The sequence below is a fragment of the Mauremys reevesii genome, linkage group 25 (genome assembly GCF_016161935.1).
Source record: "Mauremys reevesii isolate NIE-2019 linkage group 25, ASM1616193v1, whole genome shotgun sequence".
Lineage (NCBI taxonomy): Eukaryota > Metazoa > Chordata > Testudines > Geoemydidae > Mauremys > Mauremys reevesii.
This window is the reverse complement of record NC_052647.1, coordinates 12,123,379-12,143,040: the sequence shown is the minus strand read 5'-3', so window position 1 is coordinate 12,143,040 and position 19,662 is coordinate 12,123,379. Positions and strand designations below refer to the sequence as shown.

Sequence of the window (19,662 nt, the reverse complement as noted above, 5' to 3'; positions counted from 1 at the left end):
TGTGGGGCCAGCCGGACAGAGGGCCGCGTGTGGGGCCAGCCGGACAGAGGGCTGCGTGTGGGGCCGGCCGGACAGAGGGCCGCGTGTGGGGCCGGCCGGACAGAGGGCTGCGTGTGGGGCCGGCCGGACAGAGGGCTGTGTGTGGGGCCAGCCGGACAGAGGGCCGCGTGTGGGGCCGGCCGGACAGAGGGCCGCGTGTGGGGACGGATAGACGGATGGACAGGGCCGCGTGTGGGGCCGGCCGGACAGAGGGCCGCGTGTGGGGACGGATAGACGGATGGACAGGGCCGCATGTGGGGCCGGCCGGACAGAGGGCTGTGTGTGGGGACGGATAGACGGATGGACAGGGCCGCATGTGGGGCCGGCCGGACAGAGGGCTGTGTGTGGGGCCGGATAGACGGAGGGCCGCATGTGGGGCCGGCCGGACAGAGGGCTGTGTGTGGGGCCGGCCGGACAGAGGGCTGTGTGTGGGGCCGGCCGGACAGAGGGCCGCATGTGGGGCCGGACGGACATAGGGCCGCGTGTGGGGCCGGATAGACGGATGGTCGGAGGGCCGTGTGTGGGGATGGACAGACGGATGGACAGAGGGCCGCATGTGGGGCCGGCCGGACAGAGGGCTGTGTGTGGGGCCGGCCGGACAGAGGGCCGCATGTGGGGCTGGACGGACATAGGGCCGCGTGTGGGGCCGGATAGACGGATGGACGGAGGGCCGTGTGTGGGGATGGACAGACGGATGGACGGAGGGCCGTGTGTGGGGACGGATGGGCGCACAGGGATGTGGAGTGCGGACAGCGCAGGAGAGCTCTCCCAGCGCTGGCGTGGTGCTCACATCATCTGGGTGTCATTAGCAGAGCGCTGGGCTAATAAAACAGAGTGGTCTGACAAACTGTGAGTCCTGAGTCTAACTTTGACAGACGGATGGACGGAGGGCCGCGTGTGGGGACGGATAGATGGATGGACGGAGGGCCGTGTGTGGGGCCGGTCGGACAGAGGGCCGTGTATGGGGACGGACCGATGGACGGAGGGAGGGTCGTGTGTGGGGACGGACGGAGGGCCGCGTGTGGGGACGGATGGAGGGCCGCGTGTGGGGCCGGTCGGACAGAGGTTCCGTGTGTGGGGACGGATAGACAGATGGACGGAGGGCCGCGTGTGGGGACGGACCGACGGACGGAGGGAGGGCCGTGTGTGGGGACGGATAGACAGATGGACGGAGGGCCGTGTGTGGGGACGGACCGACGGACGGAGGGAGAGCCGTGTGTGGGGACGGACGGAGGGCCGCGTGTGGGGCCGGTCGGACAGAGGGCCGCGTGTGGGGACGGATAGACGGATGGACGGAGGGCCGTGTGTGGGGACGGACCGACGGAGGGAGGGAGGGCCGTGTGTGGGGACGGAGGGAGAGCCGTGTGTGGGGACGGATGGAGGGCCGCGTGTGGGGCCGGTCGGACAGAGGTTCCGTGTGTGGGGACGGACCGACGGAGGGAGGGAGGGCCGTGTGTGGGGACGCATCACCAGCCTGACAGACGTGTAAAGCAGAGGGATGGATAGGAGAAGTGAGAGGCAGGCAGAGGGACACAGACACACGTGCCCAGAGGCCGGGGTGAGGGGCAGGTGCCAGGCGGCACCCAGCTGGGTACTCACCGCGCACAGGAAGCCGGAGCCTGGCATGGAGTCGAGCCCCAGGAGCAGGCGGGTGATGGAGATCATGTAATCCTTCACAAACGACTGCAGGAGAGGGGGAGGGTCAACGGGGAGCTTTCCGGGCCACCCCCCACCCGACTCCCCATCTCCCCCGATTGGCAAGGAGGGGGCTGGGGCAGATCTCACGGTGCAGCTCGGTGTGGGCAGCCTGGCCCCTGGCCCCAGCTGTCACGGAGCGTGGGGGGGTCCGGGCCCTGCACCCCCCACTCCTGTGATTCCCCAGGACTCAGCCAGCCGGTAACACAGACGACAGGAACAGTCCCCAGCAGGGCTTGTGGGTACAACCAGGACCCCTCAGTTAAGTCCTCTTGGGGGCAGGGAGCTTAGACCCCAAGTCCTGGGGTTCTCGCCGTCTCCCCAGCCAGCTCCCAACTGAAACCCCCTCCAGCCTCTCCCCAGCCTCCCCCCGGCTCCTCCCCCAGCCTTTGTCCAGTGTTTGGGCAGAGGTGTCACCTGGCCCCAACCCCCTCCTGGCTCTCATGTTACCTGCTCAGGTGTCCTCCCTTCCCCAATGCAGCCCCTCCCGGCACAACTCCCCTGCACCCTTCCCAGGCCAACGCTCCGCACTCCCTGCCTCACACCAGCACAGCGGCTCTGGGCTGCCCTGCCAGGGCTGCAGGCTGGCGCCTCCTATGGGGGTGAGGGGGGCTGGCACGTCCCACGGAAGGGGGGGCCAGGAGTGGGGGGTTACCTGGGACGGCTGGTTACCCAGGAGTCGGACTGGTAGAGAAGGAGGCCAGGGGATGCAGGGCTGGGAGTGGAGGAGGGGTTCCCAGGAGCAGGGAATGGGGGTATCCCCAGGGAGGGTGCCCAAGGGCAGGGAGGGGAGGGATCCTAGAGGTGGGGAGGAAGGTCCCCAAGAGGGTCCCCAGGGATGGGGAGGGGAGGTCCCTGTGGGTGGGGGGTCCCCAGGGACAGGAAGGGGGGTTCCCAGGGGAAGGGGGTTTCCCTGAGGAGGGTCCCTGGGGGCAGGGAGGAAAAGTCCCTGGGGAGGGTCCCCAGGGGCAGGGAGGGAGGTCCCCAGGGGAGGGTCCCCGGGGCAGGGAGGTCCCCAGGGGCAGGGGGTCCCCGGGGTACCTGGTAGAGCAGCGTGTCCAACATGCTGACGCTGAAAACCTTCCCGGCGGCGAAAGGCAGGCGGAACATGAACACCAGGTTGGAGCCGTTCTCCCGTTCCTTCTGCGGGACACAGCGAGTGAGCGGGCGCAGGGGGCTGCAGGGGGCCGGGGCACAGCAGGGGATGGAGGGGTACTGGGGAGCAGCTGGGGGTGTGGGGTGCAGCAGGGGCTAAGGGGGTGCAGGAAGCCAGGAGATTGGGGTGCAGCGGGGGGCACACTGGGGGGGCAGGGGACTGGCACAGCACAGGGGGCAGTGGGGGCAGGGGGAGCAGCAGGGGACAGGGGACCGGAGCGCAGCAGGGGACGGAGGGGTACTGGTGAGGGCAGCATGGGGCAGAGGACCGGGGTGCAACAGGGGGATGGGGGCAGGGGCCCAGCAGGCGCAGGGGAGGGGTATGGGGCAGCGTGGGGGCAGGGGACCGGGCACAGCGGGGTGACGGGGCAGGGGCCCAGCAGGGGAGGGCGGGGACCGGGGCACAGCGGGGTGACGGGGCAGGGGCCCAGCAGGGGAGGGGGCAGGGGACCGGGCACAGTGGGGTGACAGGAGCGGGGGCCCAGCAGGGGAGGGGCGGGGGCCGGGGCACAGTGGGGTGACGGGGCAGGGGCCCAGCAGGGGAGGGGGCAGGGGACCGGGGCACAGTGGGGTGACAGGAGGCGGGGCCCAGCAGGGGAGGGCAGGGGACCGGGGCACAGTGGGGTGATGGGGCAGGGGCCCAGCAGGCGCAGGGGCGGGGCGGGGGCCGGGCAGCGCGAGGTGACAGGGGTGGGGGCCCAGCAGGCGCAGGGGTGGCGGACCGGGGCACAGTGGGGTGACAGGGGCAGGGCCCAGCAGGCGCAGGGGAGGGCAGGGGACCGGGGCACAGTGGGGTGACGGGGCAGGGGCCCAGCAGGGGAGGGGCGGGGCTGGGGCACAGCGGGGTGACGGGGGCCGGGGCCCAGCAGGGGGAGGGGGTGGGGGCGGGGGCCCGGGGCACAGCGGGGTGACAGGGGCGGGGGCCCAGCAGAGGGAGGCGGGGCCGGGGCACAGCGGGGTGACGGGGCAGGGGCCCAGCAGGGGAGGGGTGGGGCGGGGGGCCGGGGCACAGCGGGGTGACGGGGCAGGGGCCCAGCAGGCGCAGGGAGGGCAGGGGACCGGGGCACAGTGGGGTGACAGGGGCGGGGCCCAGCAGGCGCAGGGGAGGGGGCAGGGGACCGGGGCACAGTGGGGTGACGGGGCAGGGGCCCAGCAGGGGAGGGCGGGGCTGGGGCACAGTGGGGTGACGGGGGCAGGGGCCCAGCAGGGGGAGGGGGGCAGGGGACCGGGGCACAGTGGGGTGACAGGAGCGGGGGCCCAGCAGGGGGAGGGGGGCGGGGGGCCGGGGCACAGCGGGGTGACAGGGGCAGGGGCCCAGCAGAGGAGGGGCGGGGCCGGGGCACAGGGTGACGGGGCAGGGGCCCAGCAGGGGAGGGGTGGGGCGGGGGCCGGGGCACAGCGGGGTGACAGGGGCAGGGCCCAGCAGGCGCAGGGGAGGGGGGCAGGGGACCGGGGCACAGCGGGGTGACAGGGGCGGGGGCCCAGCAGGCGCAGGGGGCGGGGGTGGGGGGCCGGGGCAGCGCGGGGCCGGCCAGGCCGTACCTTCTCCAGCTTGGACAGGGCCAGCGCGTAGCGATCCTTGGCCTTGAACTGCATGAAGCGCATGTTGGCCGGGTGCGTCAGCTCCGTGATGATGTTCAGGCCGGGGAAGAGCCTGTGCCGGGCACAGATGGGGTCAGAAGGGCTCCTGAGCCCAGCCCCCCACCCCTGCTCTAATCACTGGACCCCGCTCCCCTCCCAGAGCTGGGGAGAGAACCCAGGAGTCCTGGCTCCCAGCCCCTCCTGCTCTAACCACTGGACCCCGCTCCCCTCCCAGAGCTGGGGAGAGAACCCAGGACTCCAGGCTCCCAGACCCCCTGCTCTAACTCACTGGATCCCACAGCCAGGCAGGGAACCCAGGAGTCCTGGCTCCCCCCGTACCTGAACAGCGTCTGGACGTTGACGATGGTTTTGGCGTCGGCCATGTAGTCCTCGTCCGCGATCATGGAGCTCTCCTTGTCCACGACCACCATGTTGGCAGCAAAGGTCACGCCGCAGCGCAGCAGGTCGTCCAGGCTGGGGGCCGGGGGGTCAGCGGTCGTGCCAGGCAGCGCCGCCCTGCCCCACGCCCCTCCCACCCCACGTGTGCCCAGCGCCACCCACTGCCCCCTGGTAATATCACGGGGCCTTGCCAGGCCCGGCCCCCACTGGCTTCCACCCCGAGGCCTCCAAAGCGACCCAAATTGTGAGCGCAGCCGTGCAGAGGGGGGTGAGGGCACCACGACGCCGACGGGATGTGGCCAGAGCTGGCCTGTGCCACCGGCCTCCCAGCTCAGCCCGGGACGGCACCCGAGAACCAAGGGCCAAAGCGGGTGTGGCCGGTAATCCAGAGGGGACGAGCGATTCGGCCCCCCCAGCCCCTCCCAGGACCCCAGCTCCGGTGGGACACCCTTGGGCCAAGCAGGCTCAGGTCTCCGCCCCCCAACCCCGGCTCACACTGTTCGGTGCCAGACGGGCCCGGGGCTCTGTGGGGTCACGGAGCCCCCCACCCCCCAGACCCCCCCGGTCTGCCCCATGCGGCACCTACTCACTTATCGATGGAGCCCACCATGTAATAGACCAGCGGGAACCAGCAGATCGCCTCCAGGAAATGGGTCTCCGGCCTGCAAGGGAAAGGGGGGCGGCAGTGGGGGGGCAGCCCCGGGCAGCACGGACTGGCAGACCGGGGGAGGGGCCTATCCCTGCCCCCACCCAGTCTGCTTTACCCTGCCCCCACCCCCCAGCCTCCTGCCCCCACCCCCAGCCCATGCCTGTGGCCCGGTGGCTGCTCCCCCCACCCCCTTTGCTCGGGGCAGGCACCGTACATGTTCTCCAGCAGCAGCACGATGGGGTTGAGCTCCTTGCGGGGCCGGTAATACGCCCGCAGCGGCACGATGAAGTTGTACAGCCCGTTGGCGGCTCTCTCGGCCGAGACGATGATGAGCTTGTTCTGGAAGTGGTAGGCGCGGGCGTCCTCGTACGGGGAGTGGTGACAGCTCTGCGGGGGCAAGCGGGGTTCACCGGGGGCACAGCCTCCACCATTCCCTGCCAGCGCTGAGACTGGCGCCCATGACTCCCCAGGGATCTGGGCTGGCTGGGAGTACAGCTGGCTTCTGGGGTGGCAGCACTGCGGGGGTTAAACCCCACCGATCCCCCAGCTGGGAGGGGCCGTGACCCATCCCCCCATTTCCCACCAGCAAAGCAGGGGTTAAACCCCACTGATCCCCCAGCTGGGAGCGGGCGTGACCCATCCCCCCATTCCCCACCAGCAAAATGGGGGTTAAACCCCACCGATTCCCAAGCTGGGAGGGGGCGTGACCCATCCCCCATTTCCCACCAGCAAAACGGGGGTTAAACCCCACCGATCCCTGAGCTGGGAGGGGGCGTGACCCATCCCCCATTTCCCACCAGCAAAACGGGGGTTAAACCCCACCGATCCCTGAGCTGGGAGGGGGCGTGGCCCATCCCCCATTTCCCACCAGCAAAACGGGGGTTAAACCCCACCGATCCCTGAGCTGGGAGGGGGCGTGGCCCATCCCCCATTTCCCACCAGCAAAACGGGGGTTAAACCCCACTGATCCCCCAGCTGGGAGCGGGCGTGACCCATCCCCCCATTCCCCACCAGCAAAGCAGGGGTTAAACCCCACCGATCCCTGAGCTGGGAGGGGGCATGACCCATCCCCCCATTTCCCTCTGATCCCCAGCTGGAGACCAAGGATCACCCCCCCACACCCATTTCTTCCTGGACCCATAAGTTGGGGCGGGGGGGGGGGGTTGTATCATCGTTTGCTCACTTGTGCCCCAGACAGGCCATGGGTAGGTGCACCTACCCCCCATCCTCCCCCACCCTCTGCCGTGCCTGCCCCCCAGCCCCTCACCTGCAGCCTCCCAGGGGGACCCGCCCTGTGTCCCTGGGGTGGCCTCAGGGAGTCACAGGGGCAGGCCAGGGGCCCCTCTGGGATGGTGCTGGGGGTCCAGCTCAGGGCCCCTTGGCATCACCCCCCGCCCCCCGCCCCGCAGGCGTCTTGCCCAGCCCTGGCGGTACCTTGTCCAGCCGCAGGCAGCAGAAGGGGATCTTCTCCTGGACCAGGTGGCAGAGGGTGGGGGAGCTGCCGATGTAGGGGGAGTTGGTGGGGTAACCCTTCACCCAGCTGGAAGACCAAGAGAGAGGGGGAAGGAGGAGCTGGGGGGCAGGGAGAGGGGGAGGCTGGCACCCTTTGGGGGGCCTCGCTCCTCATAGCCCCAAAGCACCAGGCCGGGCGCTTTGGAGCTGGGCAGGAGACACGGGCATCCCGCCAAGCCGGGCAGCTCCTTCCAGCTGGGTTAGTGCCACGGGGCATGGGCATCTGTCTGTGCCCTGGGCAGCCCTCAACTCTCAGGGGTCCCCGGTGTACCCCCAACGCCGCACGCCCACGTGCATGGAGACACACACACATGCTGTCGTTGGCAAAGCCCCCCTGGGGTCTCCCATGCCAGGGGGAGCATGTGGGCATTGGGGGATTGCGGCTCCCGACCCACGGAAAGCCAACCCCCTCCCCACTGCTATAAACATTTCCCGTGGGACGCTGCGGGGGGCACTGCAGATCCGGGCCTGAATTCGGGGGGGCAGGATGGGCGTACCCCAGAGGCAAGTCCCTACATGCTCCACTCCCCTCCGTCCCCGTGGCCTCTCTGTGGATGGGGCCAGTCAGGACGCTGAGACCCCCCCCAGCTCGAGCCGCATCACACAGGGCCCCGTGGCCGGCGGGTCCTTACGTGCCGGAGGCGGCCGCGTCGTCGTCAGAGTGGGTGGCCTCGTCCTCCGACTGGTCGCTCAGGAGGTCGAAGGTGGGGCTGGGGATGGCGTCCACCACCTCCAGCACGGGGGCGATGCTGTGGCGCTTCTCGGTGCCCGCCGAGTCGGCCGCCAGGCCCAGCGTGGTCCCGTCCGCGCTGTCCGGGCTGCTGCCAGAGTCCGGCAGGTCCATGGCCACCGTCCCTGCGCGGCCGGGGGGCAGGTGGGGCTGGTCTGGGCACTCTGAGCCTGAGCCCAGCCATCCCGGCTGCCCCACACACACCTCCCCCGGCCCGCAGGGGGGCGTCTGGGGCAGCCAGGGGCTGATTCAGTGACACGCCGCCCGGGGGGGGGGCATGCTGAGCCCCAGCAAACTCATAGCACGTGGTGCCACCCAGCTGGGCTGGACTGGAACCCGGCCCCCAGCTGGGCCCCGCCCCATCAGCACCTGGAGCCCTGCCTCCCTGGGCCTGTGCTGGGTGGGGATTGGCTGGGGAGGTGTGAAGGGCTGGCTGGGGATTGGTGGGCCCCATGCTGAGTGATGATTGGCTGGGGAGGTGTGAAGGGGTGGGTGAGAATTGATAAGGGAGGTTGGGGCCCAGTGCTGGATGGTGATTGGCTGGGATAGTATGACAAGCCAGCTGGAGTTTGGTGGGAGTTTGGCAGGCCCCTTGCTCAATGATGATTGGCTGAGGAGTGAAGGGCTGGCTGGGGATTGGTGGGGGACTCGGGGGAGGGAGGTCCCATGCCAGGTCGTGATTGGCTGAGACCTGATGGGCCAGTGAGGGGGGGGGTGGAGAAGGCTGGGGCTTGGTGCTGAGTTCTGATTGGCTGAGGCAGGGTTTAGCGCCAGCAGGGGATTGGTGGAGAATTGGCGATTGGCTGGAGAGGTGTGAAGGGCCGGCTGGGGACCGGGAGCCCCGTGCGGATTGGCTGGGGCGGGGTGATGGGCGGGGAGGCCGGGGCTCACCCATGCTGGCGATGATGCTGTGCACGGGCAGACGCGTCAGGCCGTGGTAAGCCGGAGTGGCCAGGCGGCTCCGGTGCAGATGCTCCTGCTGGCGGAGGACGAAGGCCGAGTTCTCCTCCTTGGAGATGTTGATGTAGAAGCAGGTGTCCGAGGAGGCCAGGATGTGGCAGGGCCCCGGGTTGAGCAGGATGCTGCTCTTGTCCTCCCGGCACACGCCGATCAGGCACACCCCGAACCTGCCGGGGCAGCCAGGGTCAGCGCCTGCCACCCCCGGCAGGGGGCTCAGCCCTGGGGAGCTGGGGCAGGGAGGCGTGTGTGCAAGCCGGCTCGGAGTGTGGGGGTGCAACAGGTGTGCAGGCCTGGCTGGGGGTAAGTGTGCTCCTGAGCAGAGAAGCACGTGTGAGCTGGATCATGTGTGTGCACGGGGGGGGTGGTGAGGATGTCTGTGCATGTGCAAGGGCGTGTAAGTGTGTGTCTGCACGCGTGGCACGTGTGTGTGTGTGTGTGTGTAAGCATGTGCAAGCAGAGGGAAGAGTGTGCCTGTGTCTGCATGTGCACAACCATGCACGTGTGCGTGCATCTGCAAGGGTGTGCACCGATGCGTGTAAGCATGCACACCGGGATGTAAGCATGCCCATGCGCGTGCAAGCAGGTGGAAGAGGGTGCATCAATGTGTGTAAGCGTGTGCATAAGTGTACGAGCATGTGTGTGAGCATGGGCACGAGCACACGCATGTGCGTGCATGTGCAGCACACAGAGGGGCACACGCCCTGCCCCGGCCCCACTCACCTCTTGTGGGCGTGGAAGGAGGCGTAGGTGAAGCTCTTGCCCTGGTATTCACTCAGGAACTTGCTCTCCCCCAGCCGGACGTGGTAGACCTCGTTGGCCGAGCAGCGGCTGTACATCCTCTGCCATTGCTCCGGCGAGGCGGGGCCGTCCCTGAGGGGGGAGAGACGCCCCCCCCCATGTGCATCACAGCCCTGGGGTCGGGGGGGGCCACTCCTGACCCCCGCCCAGGAGCTCTGGCCTGTGGACTCAGCCCGGGGAGAGGACTCCAGGCCGGTGTCGCTGGCGCCTGGGTCACGGCAGGGAAAGTCCACGGGGCCCAGCCACGCAGAGAACGCAGCGGGGGGATCTGCCAGAGCTGGGCAGGGTTGGGCCCCCCCCTCTGCTGCTTGCCCAGCTCTGGATGCAGGGGCTCCAGCCACGAGGTCGGCCCCAGGACAAGGGGCCCCAGCGTCTCCTCCTGGCCCGTGACCCAGGGGCAAGCGCGTACCCGCCCCCTGCAGCCCATCGCCCACCCAGGCCCAGCCCGGACTCACCTGGATGGGGGCTGCCAGGCGCTCGGCCGCGGCTTGAAGGGCTCCATGGGGGCAGTTCTGGCCAAAGGCACCAAGGGACAAATGAAAACCAACCCCACCCCCACCCTGGCAATCGGCTCAGGCTCTCTGCACACTCAGGCAGATGCTGCTGGGGCTAGGCTCCCCCATCCTGCTGCTGACTCCTGCCTCCCCCAATGCCCGCAGTGCTGTTTCCTCCCCCACCCTGGCACTGGCTCCTGCTCCTGCTTCTTTCTCAGTGCTTCTGAGGGGCACAGGAGATCTCCAGGGCAGGAGGAGGTGCCATGGGGCTCCCTGGTCCCACCCCCCCTTGACTGCCTTCCCTCCCAGAGGAGTTTGAGTACTGACCCCAGGGTGGGGGCAGAGACCTGCTGCTGGGGTGTGAATGGCAGGACCCCCAGAGCAGTGGGGCTGAGAGTCAACACCCCACTGGGATGCACTGGGTGGGTTCCCCCGCCCCGAAAGCGATGGGCTTCGGCTCTGTGCAGACGTGGGCAGTGCTGCTGGGTCTAGTCTGGCCCCGGCCGGCGAGGGGCACAGCTACTCACTGGCCCCGCGAGGTGTGGATCAGCAGTGTGATGAGGGTGGAAGTGGCTGGACACACACAGTTCAGAGCCAACATGGCGTACTTGAATTCTTCTTCGCAGACCACGTGATCTGGAGAGAGAGACGCACGTGGGCTGGGAGCCAGGGCTGGGGCTGACCGGGAGGAGCTGGGCCTGCTCCCCCAGCCGCTTGCTTCCTTCATCCGTCCCTTCCTTCTTCCCTCCTCCATCCGCCTATCATCCTGCCTCTGCTAGCTCTGCCGGCTCTCCGTCCACCAGCCACCCGACCACCTTCCCTCCTCCTATAGCTCTCCCTCCATCCCGTCCACTCCGCCGTCTGATCCATCCCTCCATCCCGTCCACTCCTCCGTCTGATCCATCCCTCCATCCCGTCCACTCCTCCGTCTGATCCATCCCTCCATCCCGTCCACTCCACCGTCTGATCCATCCCTCCATCCCGTCCACTCCTCCGTCTGATCCATCTCTCCATCCCGTCCACTCCTCCGTCTGGTCAATCCCTCCATCCCCGTCCTCTGTCTGATCTATCATCTACCCACCGTCTGATCCATCCCTCCATCCCGTCCACTCCTCTGTCTGATCCATCCCTCCATCCCGTCCACTCCTCCGTCTGGTCAATCCCTCCATCCCCGTCCTCTGTCTGATCTATCATCTACCCTCCGTCTGATCCATCCCTCCATCCCGTCCACTCCTCCGTCTGATCCATCCCTCCATCCCGTCCACTCCTCTGTCTGATCCATCCCTCCATCCCCGTCCTCTGTCTGCTCTATCATCTACCCTCCGTCTGATCCATCCCTCCATCCCGTCCACTCCTCCATCTGATCCATCTCTCCATCCCGTCCACTCCACCGTCTGATCCATCCCTCCATCCCGTCCACTCCTCCATCTGATCCATCTCTCCATCCCCATCCTCTGTCTGATCTATCATCTACCCTCCGTCTGATCCATCCCTCCATCCCGTCCACTCCTCCGTCTGATCCATCCCTCCATCCCCGTCCTCTGTCTGATCTATCATCTACCCTCCGTCTGATCCATCCCTCCATCCCGTCCACTCCTCCGTCTGATCCATCTCTCCATCCCGTCCACTCCTCCGTCTGATCCATCCCTCCATCCCCATCCTCTGTCTGATCTATCATCTACCCTCCGTCTGATCCATCCCTCCATCCCGTCCACTCCACCGTCTGATCCATCCGTCCATTCCCGTCCTCTGTCTGCTCTATCATCTACCCTCCGTCTGATCCATCCCTCCATCCCGTCCACTCCTCCGTCTGATCCATCCCTCCATCCCGTCCACTCCTCCGTCTGATCCATCCCTCCATCCCGTCCACTCCTCTGTCTGATCCATCCCTCCATCCCGTCCACTCCACCGTCTGATCCATCCGTCCATCTCCGTCCTCTGTCTGCTCTATCATCTACCCTCCGTCTGATCCATCCATCCATCCCGTCCACTCCTCCATCTGATCCATCCGTCAAATCCCGTCCAGTCCTCCATCTGATCCATCCCGTCCACTCCTCCATCTGATCCATCCCTCCATCCCGTCCACTCCTGTCTGCACTATTCATGTACCCTCCATCTGATCCATCTCTCCATCCCCGTCCACTCCTCCGTCTGATCCATCCCTCCATCCCCATAGACACCCCCTTCTCTCTCCCCTCTCCCCCACTGCCGACCACTGCAGGAGCACGGAGTGGGGGCAGGAGAGGGTGCCAGGGGCACAGCGAAGGCAGGTGCATGGCAGAGGCAGGCCAGGGGGCAGAGAGGGCCCAGCAGGGGCCAGGGTGGGGAGGTGCGGCGGGCGGGGCGGACAGCTCACCTGCGAATTTGATGTGGAACTTGTTCTCGGGTTTGAGGATCTGCACGTACAGGGGGCAGTTGGGGGCAAAGTCCTTGACCGCCCAGGCCCTGAGGATGGTCTGATGATCCTGGGGGGCGGGCGAGATGAGGCAGAGCGTCACAGCCAGGCCAGACCCCCTCACATTTCCCCCAGTCCCCCAGGTGCCAGGAGGGATCACGCCTCCCCCCACTGCCCTCCCGCAGCCCCCAATGCCCTGCGGAGGACAACATGGCTCCTGCCAGCGTGTATCAAAAGAAGCCGCTGCAGGAGAGCTGGCCGGCCCGGCACATCGGGGCCCCAGTCGGGGTTGGGGTTGTGAGGTTGCACTGCCCATGATTTGAGGGCACTATGCTGGTGAGTGTGACTATAGTGTAACTGGAATGTGCTTCGTGCAAACGGTCTCTTGTAAGGTGTCCTTACAAAGCTTATAATCTACGGCGTGTGGTCATCCTGATTGTCTAACTGTACCACTCGTGTATCTGAAACGAGGAATATGAACTAGAACCCTGAGGGCCTATTGTGATTATGCAAAGTGGGGGCCATTAATGGGGGTTTGGAAGCTTGATGGCTCCCATTAATCAGGACAATTGACTGTGCATGGGTCTGTTTTCCTGCAAGCCTTCCTGTGAGTCAGGCCTGGCTTGGGGTCTCCCAGGACATGTGACCATGTCACCTGGTACCAGAATCCATCTGAAACCTGGGGCTTTTCCATGCAGGAGGGGGGTGGGGACCCAGAGACACAAAGGATTCCCGCCTTGTGCCAAAGCTGTAAAAGGGGGTGGAACAGAACAAAGGGGGCTGCAGTCATGAGCCATCCCCCAGCTACCACCTGAGCTGGAACAAGGCTGGACCAGGGGAAGGGATCGGGCCCAGACTAGGAAGGTGTCTAGTCTGTGAAAGAAGCTTCTTGGAACCTCTCTGAGGGCGAGATTTCCCTGTATTCAGTTTCCTACTGTAGTAGGCTTAGACTTGGGTGTTTTGTTTTATTTTGCTTGGTAACTTACTTTGTTCTGTCTGTTGTTAGTTAGAACCACTTCAATCCTACTGTTTATATTTAATAAAATCACTTTTGCTTATTAATTGACCCAGAGTAAGTAAGTAATTCCTGGGGGAGCGAACAGCTGTGGGCATCTCTCTGTCAGTGTGACAGAGGACGGACACTTTACCCTGGATACGCTTTATATGGAGTAAAACGGCTGATTTGGGGTTTGGATCCCCATGGGAGCTGGGGGTCTGGAGACAGGTGACTTGCTGAGCTGCTTTCAGTTAAGGCTGCAGCTTTGGGGGCCGTGGTTCAGACCTGGGTCTGGGTTGCAGCAGGCTGGTGTGTCTGGCTCAACAGGGCAGGGTGCTGGAGTCCCAGGCTGGCAGGGAAAACGGGCGCAGAGGTAGAGTCAGCACATCAGGTGACGCTCCCAAGGGGGGTCTCTGACCGACCCCCTCACAGGGGTATCTGGGTGCCACCCTGCAATAAATTCCCCTCCCCTGGTACCATCTTTAACCTTGTGCTGGGCCCGGCTGGGTTGCCCGCAGGGCGTGGCACCTACCGCAGCGATCCGGTCCCCTTCGAAGCGGTTGCTGAGGATAAAGCAGGCCTCTGCGTCATCCATCCTTCGGCGGGGGCAGAAGAGACGGGGGTTAGCAGGAAGCCAGACCCCAGCGGGGCAGCTTAGACCAGCTGGGGGGAGCAACGTGGCTGGAGACAGGATGGGACTGGACCCCTTGTCCCCCCCACAGACAGGGCCAGCCCCCTGCCCTGGCACCCCTCCCCTCACAGACAGTGTGGGGCAGGCCCCACCCCCCCATGTGGCGTTCTGACCCTATTGGCCAGTTCCATCGATTTCTTCTGTCCATTGGCTGACAGGGGTGGGAGGAAGGGCCCCCCAGGCCTGGGGCATCCCCGCCCAGCTGCCACTCACTTGGCCCGCATGAGGTCCTGGTCCTTGAGGGCCGAGCCCTGCAGGAAGATGACGCGCTGGGACCAGAGCGGGATCTGCAGCACCCGCCTCACCGCCACGTCCATCTCCGTGGGGCACAGGATCACCACATAGTAGTCCTGCCGGGGAGACGTGGGGCATGGTCAGGGCACCGCCAGCCCTCTACACCCCCCGGCATGGCCAGCCCCCCATGCCAGCCCCATATCCCAGCACAGCCAGCCCCCTGGGACAGCCCCCCCTGCCAGCCCCATATCCCAGCACAGCCAGCCCCCTGGGACAGCCCCCCCTGTCAGCCCCATATCCCAGCACAGCCAGCCCCTGGGACAGATACCTACACCTCCCGGCACAGCCAGCCCCCGGGCCAGCCCCTGCCAGCCCCATATCCCAGCACAGCCAGCCCCTGGGCCAGATACCTACACCTCCCGGCACAGCCAGCCCCCAGGCCAGCCCCTGGGCCAGCCCCCATGCCAGCCCCATATCCCAGCACAGCCCCAGGCCAGCCCCTGCCAGCCCCATATCCCAGCACATCCAGCCCCCAGGGACAGATACCTACACCTCCCCGGCACAGCCAGCCCCCTGGGACAGCCCCCCCTGCCAGCCCCATATCCCAGCACAGCCAAACCTCTGGGCCAGACACCTACACCTCCTGGCACAGCCAGCCCCTGGGCCAGCCCCCTGCCAGCCCCATATCCCAGCACAGCCCCAGGCCAGCCCCACCTGCCAGCCCCATATCCCAGCACAGCCAGCCCCCTGGGCCAGATACCTACATCTCCTGGCACAGCCAGACCCCTGGGACAGCCCCCCAGCCCCATATCCCAGCACAGCCCCACCCAGGCCAGCCCCACCTGCCAGCCCCATATCCCAGCACAGCCAAACCTCTGGGCCAGACACCTACACCTCCTGGCACAGCCAGACCCCTGGGCCAGCCCCTGCCAGCCCCATATCCCAGCACAGCCCCCAGGCCAGCCCCACCTGCCAGCCCCATATCCCAGCACAGCCAGCCCCTGGGCCAGATACCTACATCTCCCGGGCACAGCCAGACCCCTGGGACAGCCCCGCCAGCCCCATATCCCAGCACAGCCACCCTCCAGGCCAGCCCCCGCCAGCCCCATATCCCAGCACAGCCAGCCCCCTGGGACAGATACCTACACCTCCCCGGCACGGCCAACCCCTGGGCCAGCCCCTCCACACCAGTCCCCCAGGCCAGCCACCCCCTTTCCATCCACCACCCTCCCCCCACCCTTCCATGGGGTCCCGAGGGTTCAGGGAGCAGAGGTCCCGCCTCGGGCGACGCCAGCCCTTTGCCTGCCTGCTGAGATGCTCTGCACCCTGCACCGCAATGGGCAGACCCCTGCATCCAGGGTGGGGGCAACGTGGATTGCTACCCCAGACCCCCCCTCTCGGCCGCAGAGCGGTGCCAAGTCACCAGCCCATTGGGGCCCCCTAGAGCAGCCCCCCCCCCCGAGCGCCATTCCCCTGCACCTCCCCAGCTGGAATCAGGGCTCAGTGCCCCCTCGTGCCCAGCTCTGCCTGCTGCGGTATAGCCCACAGCTGCCCCGGGCTGGGTCTGCACTCGTAACCTCCAGCCCTGCAGTGGAGGAGCACCCCCCCCCAGCAGGCAGCAATAGTAACCTCTTATCCGGTAGGGCACCGGCCCCTCTGCTGGGGGTACCCAGGGTCTGCCCCCTTCCCCGGCCATAATGCAGCACAGAGCTGACAGCGCTCCATCCAGGGTGTGACGCTGGCATCGGGACTCCTGGGTTCTACTCCTGGCTCCACCCGCTCCGTGCCTCAGTTTCCCCTTTGTCTACTTACAGTGGTTACCCTCAATTTATCCTGAGAACCCAGGACTGGGCCCTGAGAGCTTCCAAAGCACGGGGAGGGGGGCACTGAGTCAGCTGCCCCATCTATGTCCCCCCGCAGCCCAGCTGCTGGTTCGCTTCCTGGGCAAGGGAGATAAAATGGGTCACTCTGTTCCCTGCGCCCTACTCCCACCTAGGCTGTGCCAGGCACGACGGCCATGCAAGACACGGTGCAGCAGTCTGTGGGGGTGTCTCATTTGCATATGTGAAAATGCAAATCACCCCTTCTGCTAGTTGAGGGCGTTGCTCCTGATTTGACAAGGAGTGAATGTGCTGGCGGGAGGGGGGCGGGTAGACCAGGGTATGCAGTGAGTGGGGGAGCGAACGGTGCATTAACCCCCCCAAAACCTGAACTGGACCCCCCAGACTTTCATATCCAAATCTTACCCCAAGCCCCATGCTGACCCCTCAAAACCCGGCTCTGCCTCCACCTCCACACTGACTCCCCAAACCATGTTCTGCCCCCAAGCCCCACACTGACCCCCCAACCCTGTCCTGCCCCCCAAGCCCCACACTGACCTGTCCTGACCCCCAAGCCCCACACTGACCCCCAAACCCTGTCCTGCCCCCCTAGCCCCACACTGACTCCTCAAAACCCGGCCCTGCCCCCTACCGCCACACTGACTCCCCAAACAATGTTCTGACCCCAAGGCCTGTGCTGACCCCCCCAAACCATGTTCTGCCCCCAAGCCCCACACTGCCCCCCAAACCCTGTCCTGACCCCCAAATCCCACACTGACCTGTCCTGACCCCCAAGCCCCACCCTGACCCCCCAACCCTGTCCTGACCCCTAAGCCCCCACTGACTCCTTAAACCCTGTCCTGCCCCCAAGCCCCACACTGCCCCCCAAACCCTGTCCTGCCCCCCAAATCCCACACTGACCTGTCCTGCCCCCCAAGCCCCACACTGCCCCCCAAACCCTGTCCTGACCCCCAAGCCCCGCACTGACTCCTTAAACCCTGTCCTGACCCCCAAGCCCCACACTGACCCCCCAACCCTGTCCTGACCCCCAAGCCCCACACTGACTCCTTAAACCCTGTCCTGCCCCCAAGCCCCACACTGACCCCAACCCTGTCCTGCCCCCCAAATCCCACACTGACCTGTCCTGACCCCCAAGCCCACACTGCCCCCAAACCCTGTCCTGCCCCCCAAGCCCCACACGGACCCCAAACCCTGTCCTGCCCCCCAAGCCCCACACTGACCTGTCCTGACCCCCAAGCCCCACACTGCCCCCCAAACCCTGTCCTGCCCCCCCAAACCCTGGCCGGAGACAATGCCTGTGCAGGGCTGGGCTGTGCCCTGGCCCGTCGCCCCGGAGCAGCTGGCAGCGGGGTGCTGGGGGGGCCCCCCCTCTCACCTGCAGGCGGGGGTGGGCGTAGAACTCATTGAGGAAGTCCATGAGCAGGTCGATCTTGAGGGAGCTGACGCACAGCACCACGTGCTTCTCCGTCTGCGCCCGGTACCGGCTGTAGTTGCCCCCCGACTTCTGGCGCTCCATCCACAGGAAGGCCAGCTGCTCGAACTGCGGGGTGGGGGCGGCTTAGGGCCCAGCGCGGCGATGGGGGCGCAGGGCCACCCGGAGTGGGGGGGGCGGCCTTAGGGCCCAGCGTGGCGATAGGGGGCGCAGGGCCACCCGGAGTGGGGAGCGCCAGGGCCCAGCGCGATGGGCGCAGGGCCACCCGGAGTGGGGCGGCAGGGCCCAGCACGGCGATAGGGGCGGTGCCCCAGAGCGGGGTGGGAGCTCAGCGGGGTGCCGGGCCACGAGGGGCAGGGCAGGGGCTCAGCGGGGGGCACCGGGATGCGGGGAGTGGGGGCTCGTGGGGAAGGGGGGGGCACCGGGCGGTGGGGCGGGGGGCGGGGGCTTGGCGGGGGGCCAGGGGCCCTGGGGAGGGAGGAGGGGCTCGGCGGGCGGGCGTTGGGCCGTGGGGAGGGGCGAGGCTCGGGCGGGCGTTGCGCCGTGGGGAGGGAGGAGGGGCTCGGCGGGCAGGCGTTGGGCCGTGGGGAGGGGGCTCGGTGGGGGTGCCGGGATGCGGGAAGGGGGGTGGGGGACGCCGGGATGCGGAGGGGGCTCAGCAGGTGATGTGCAGCTAGGAGCCATGCGAGGACACCCCAGCACCAGGCGAGGAGGGATCCCTTATAAACAGCCCCCACCCCCCACCCCAGAGGTGGCTGCATCTCGGTGCCGGGCGAGGGGCCCTGGTGCATGGGGCACGGGCTGGAATGGGGCCCATAGCATGAATTTGCTCTGGGTCCCCCCCCATTCTGCTCTGGGCCCGGTGGTGCCAGCGCCAGGCAGTGAGGTGCCCGCGCTCCCAAGGCCTCCGCTGGCGACAGCTCACAAGCCGCTGTCCTGCCAAGCAGGGGGAGGGCTGGGCCCGTGGGGCTGCCGGCTGGGTTAGCCCCCTCGGGCGGGGATCCCACCCCTTCCTGGCGGGCAGCGCCCGCCCTGAGAGTCCCCGGGCCGGGCAGTGAGGGGCTGGGAGCGAGCGTGGGGGGCAATGGGGAGGCAGAGGAGCTGGCGGGTCACTTCTCGGGATGGGGGCTGTTCCCTGGGGGTGGGGCTGGGGTGTCCCTGGGGGTGGGGGCTGTTCCCTGGGGGTGGGGCTGGGGTGTCCCTGGGGGTGGGGGCTGTTCCATGGGGCTGGGGGGGCTGTTCCCTCCCTCCTGCTAGAGGGGCAACCCCCCCCGCTCCATCTTTATCCCCCCCCTGCCCCCCAGACCTTCAGCCCCAGGAAAAGCCGGCAGCCTGTCTGGGGGGCCCTGTCTCCTGCCTTACCCTGGGGGACAGGGGACGCTGCGGCTCTCCCCAGGCTCCGGGGCTCCCCAAAAACCGGCTGTTCCCAGCCCTGGAAGCACTAATCCTCCTCTCCCGGAGCCGACAGACGGCAGGAGCCAGCACGTCATGTCCTCACCCGCCCCCGTCACTTGTGGGGCCTGCTGCTGCCAAGCCGCCAGGCAGGGCTCCCCACACGCCAGCTCCGGGTGGCAAGTACCCAGCACCCTCCAGACCTGGCTGGGACTGTGGACACACCACACACGCAGCCACACGCAGCTACAGGCAGTGCACACGCAGCCACATGCAGCGCACATGCAACCACACACAGCGCACATGCAGCCACATGCAGTGCACACGCAGCCACATGCAGCGCACACGCAGCCACATGCAGTGCACATGCAACCACACACAGCGCACATGCAGCCACACACAGCACACACGCAGCGCACACGCAGCGCACATGCAGCCACATGCAGCGCACACGCAGCCAATGGAGCAAAGGCCACTGATGCCAGCTGGGGATCCTGTCTCTGGGCCCAAATGCAGTGGTGCCAGACGCCCCGGAGGCGGTTCCCCTGCAGGGCTGATCTGGGGTGACCCCGCTGGAGCGGCGTGCTGGCTACACCAGGGCAAGGGAGCTCAGCGAGCCCGAGGTGCAGCGGGTGGCCCTGGCTGGGCTGCCGGGCTGGAGCTGCGAA

General features: G+C 67.2%; 1 protein-coding gene across 4 annotated transcripts in view; it reads right to left on the bottom strand.

Annotated features, from left to right (window-relative positions):
- Positions 1–19,662, bottom strand: part of LOC120390944 (potassium channel subfamily T member 2-like) — a 47,657-nt gene that overhangs the window by 5,906 nt on the left and 22,089 nt on the right. For all 4 annotated transcript variants that reach the window (XM_039514044.1, XM_039514043.1, XM_039514042.1 and 1 more), the window contains 16 exons: positions 17,546–17,710; positions 14,309–14,445; positions 13,937–14,000; positions 12,369–12,477; positions 10,540–10,648; positions 9,974–10,030; positions 9,441–9,590; positions 8,652–8,887; positions 7,663–7,885; positions 6,953–7,058; positions 5,733–5,905; positions 5,460–5,531; positions 4,810–4,944; positions 4,432–4,543; positions 2,776–2,877; positions 1,639–1,722 (listed from right to left, as the gene is read on the bottom strand). In XM_039514044.1, the coding sequence (XP_039369978.1) occupies positions 1,639–1,722; positions 2,776–2,877; positions 4,432–4,543; positions 4,810–4,944; positions 5,460–5,531; positions 5,733–5,905; positions 6,953–7,058; positions 7,663–7,885; positions 8,652–8,887; positions 9,441–9,590; positions 9,974–10,030; positions 10,540–10,648; positions 12,369–12,477; positions 13,937–14,000; positions 14,309–14,445; positions 17,546–17,710 (2,034 nt within the window). The remainder of the gene's footprint in view (positions 1–1,638; positions 1,723–2,775; positions 2,878–4,431; positions 4,544–4,809; positions 4,945–5,459; positions 5,532–5,732; positions 5,906–6,952; positions 7,059–7,662; positions 7,886–8,651; positions 8,888–9,440; positions 9,591–9,973; positions 10,031–10,539; positions 10,649–12,368; positions 12,478–13,936; positions 14,001–14,308; positions 14,446–17,545; positions 17,711–19,662) is intronic.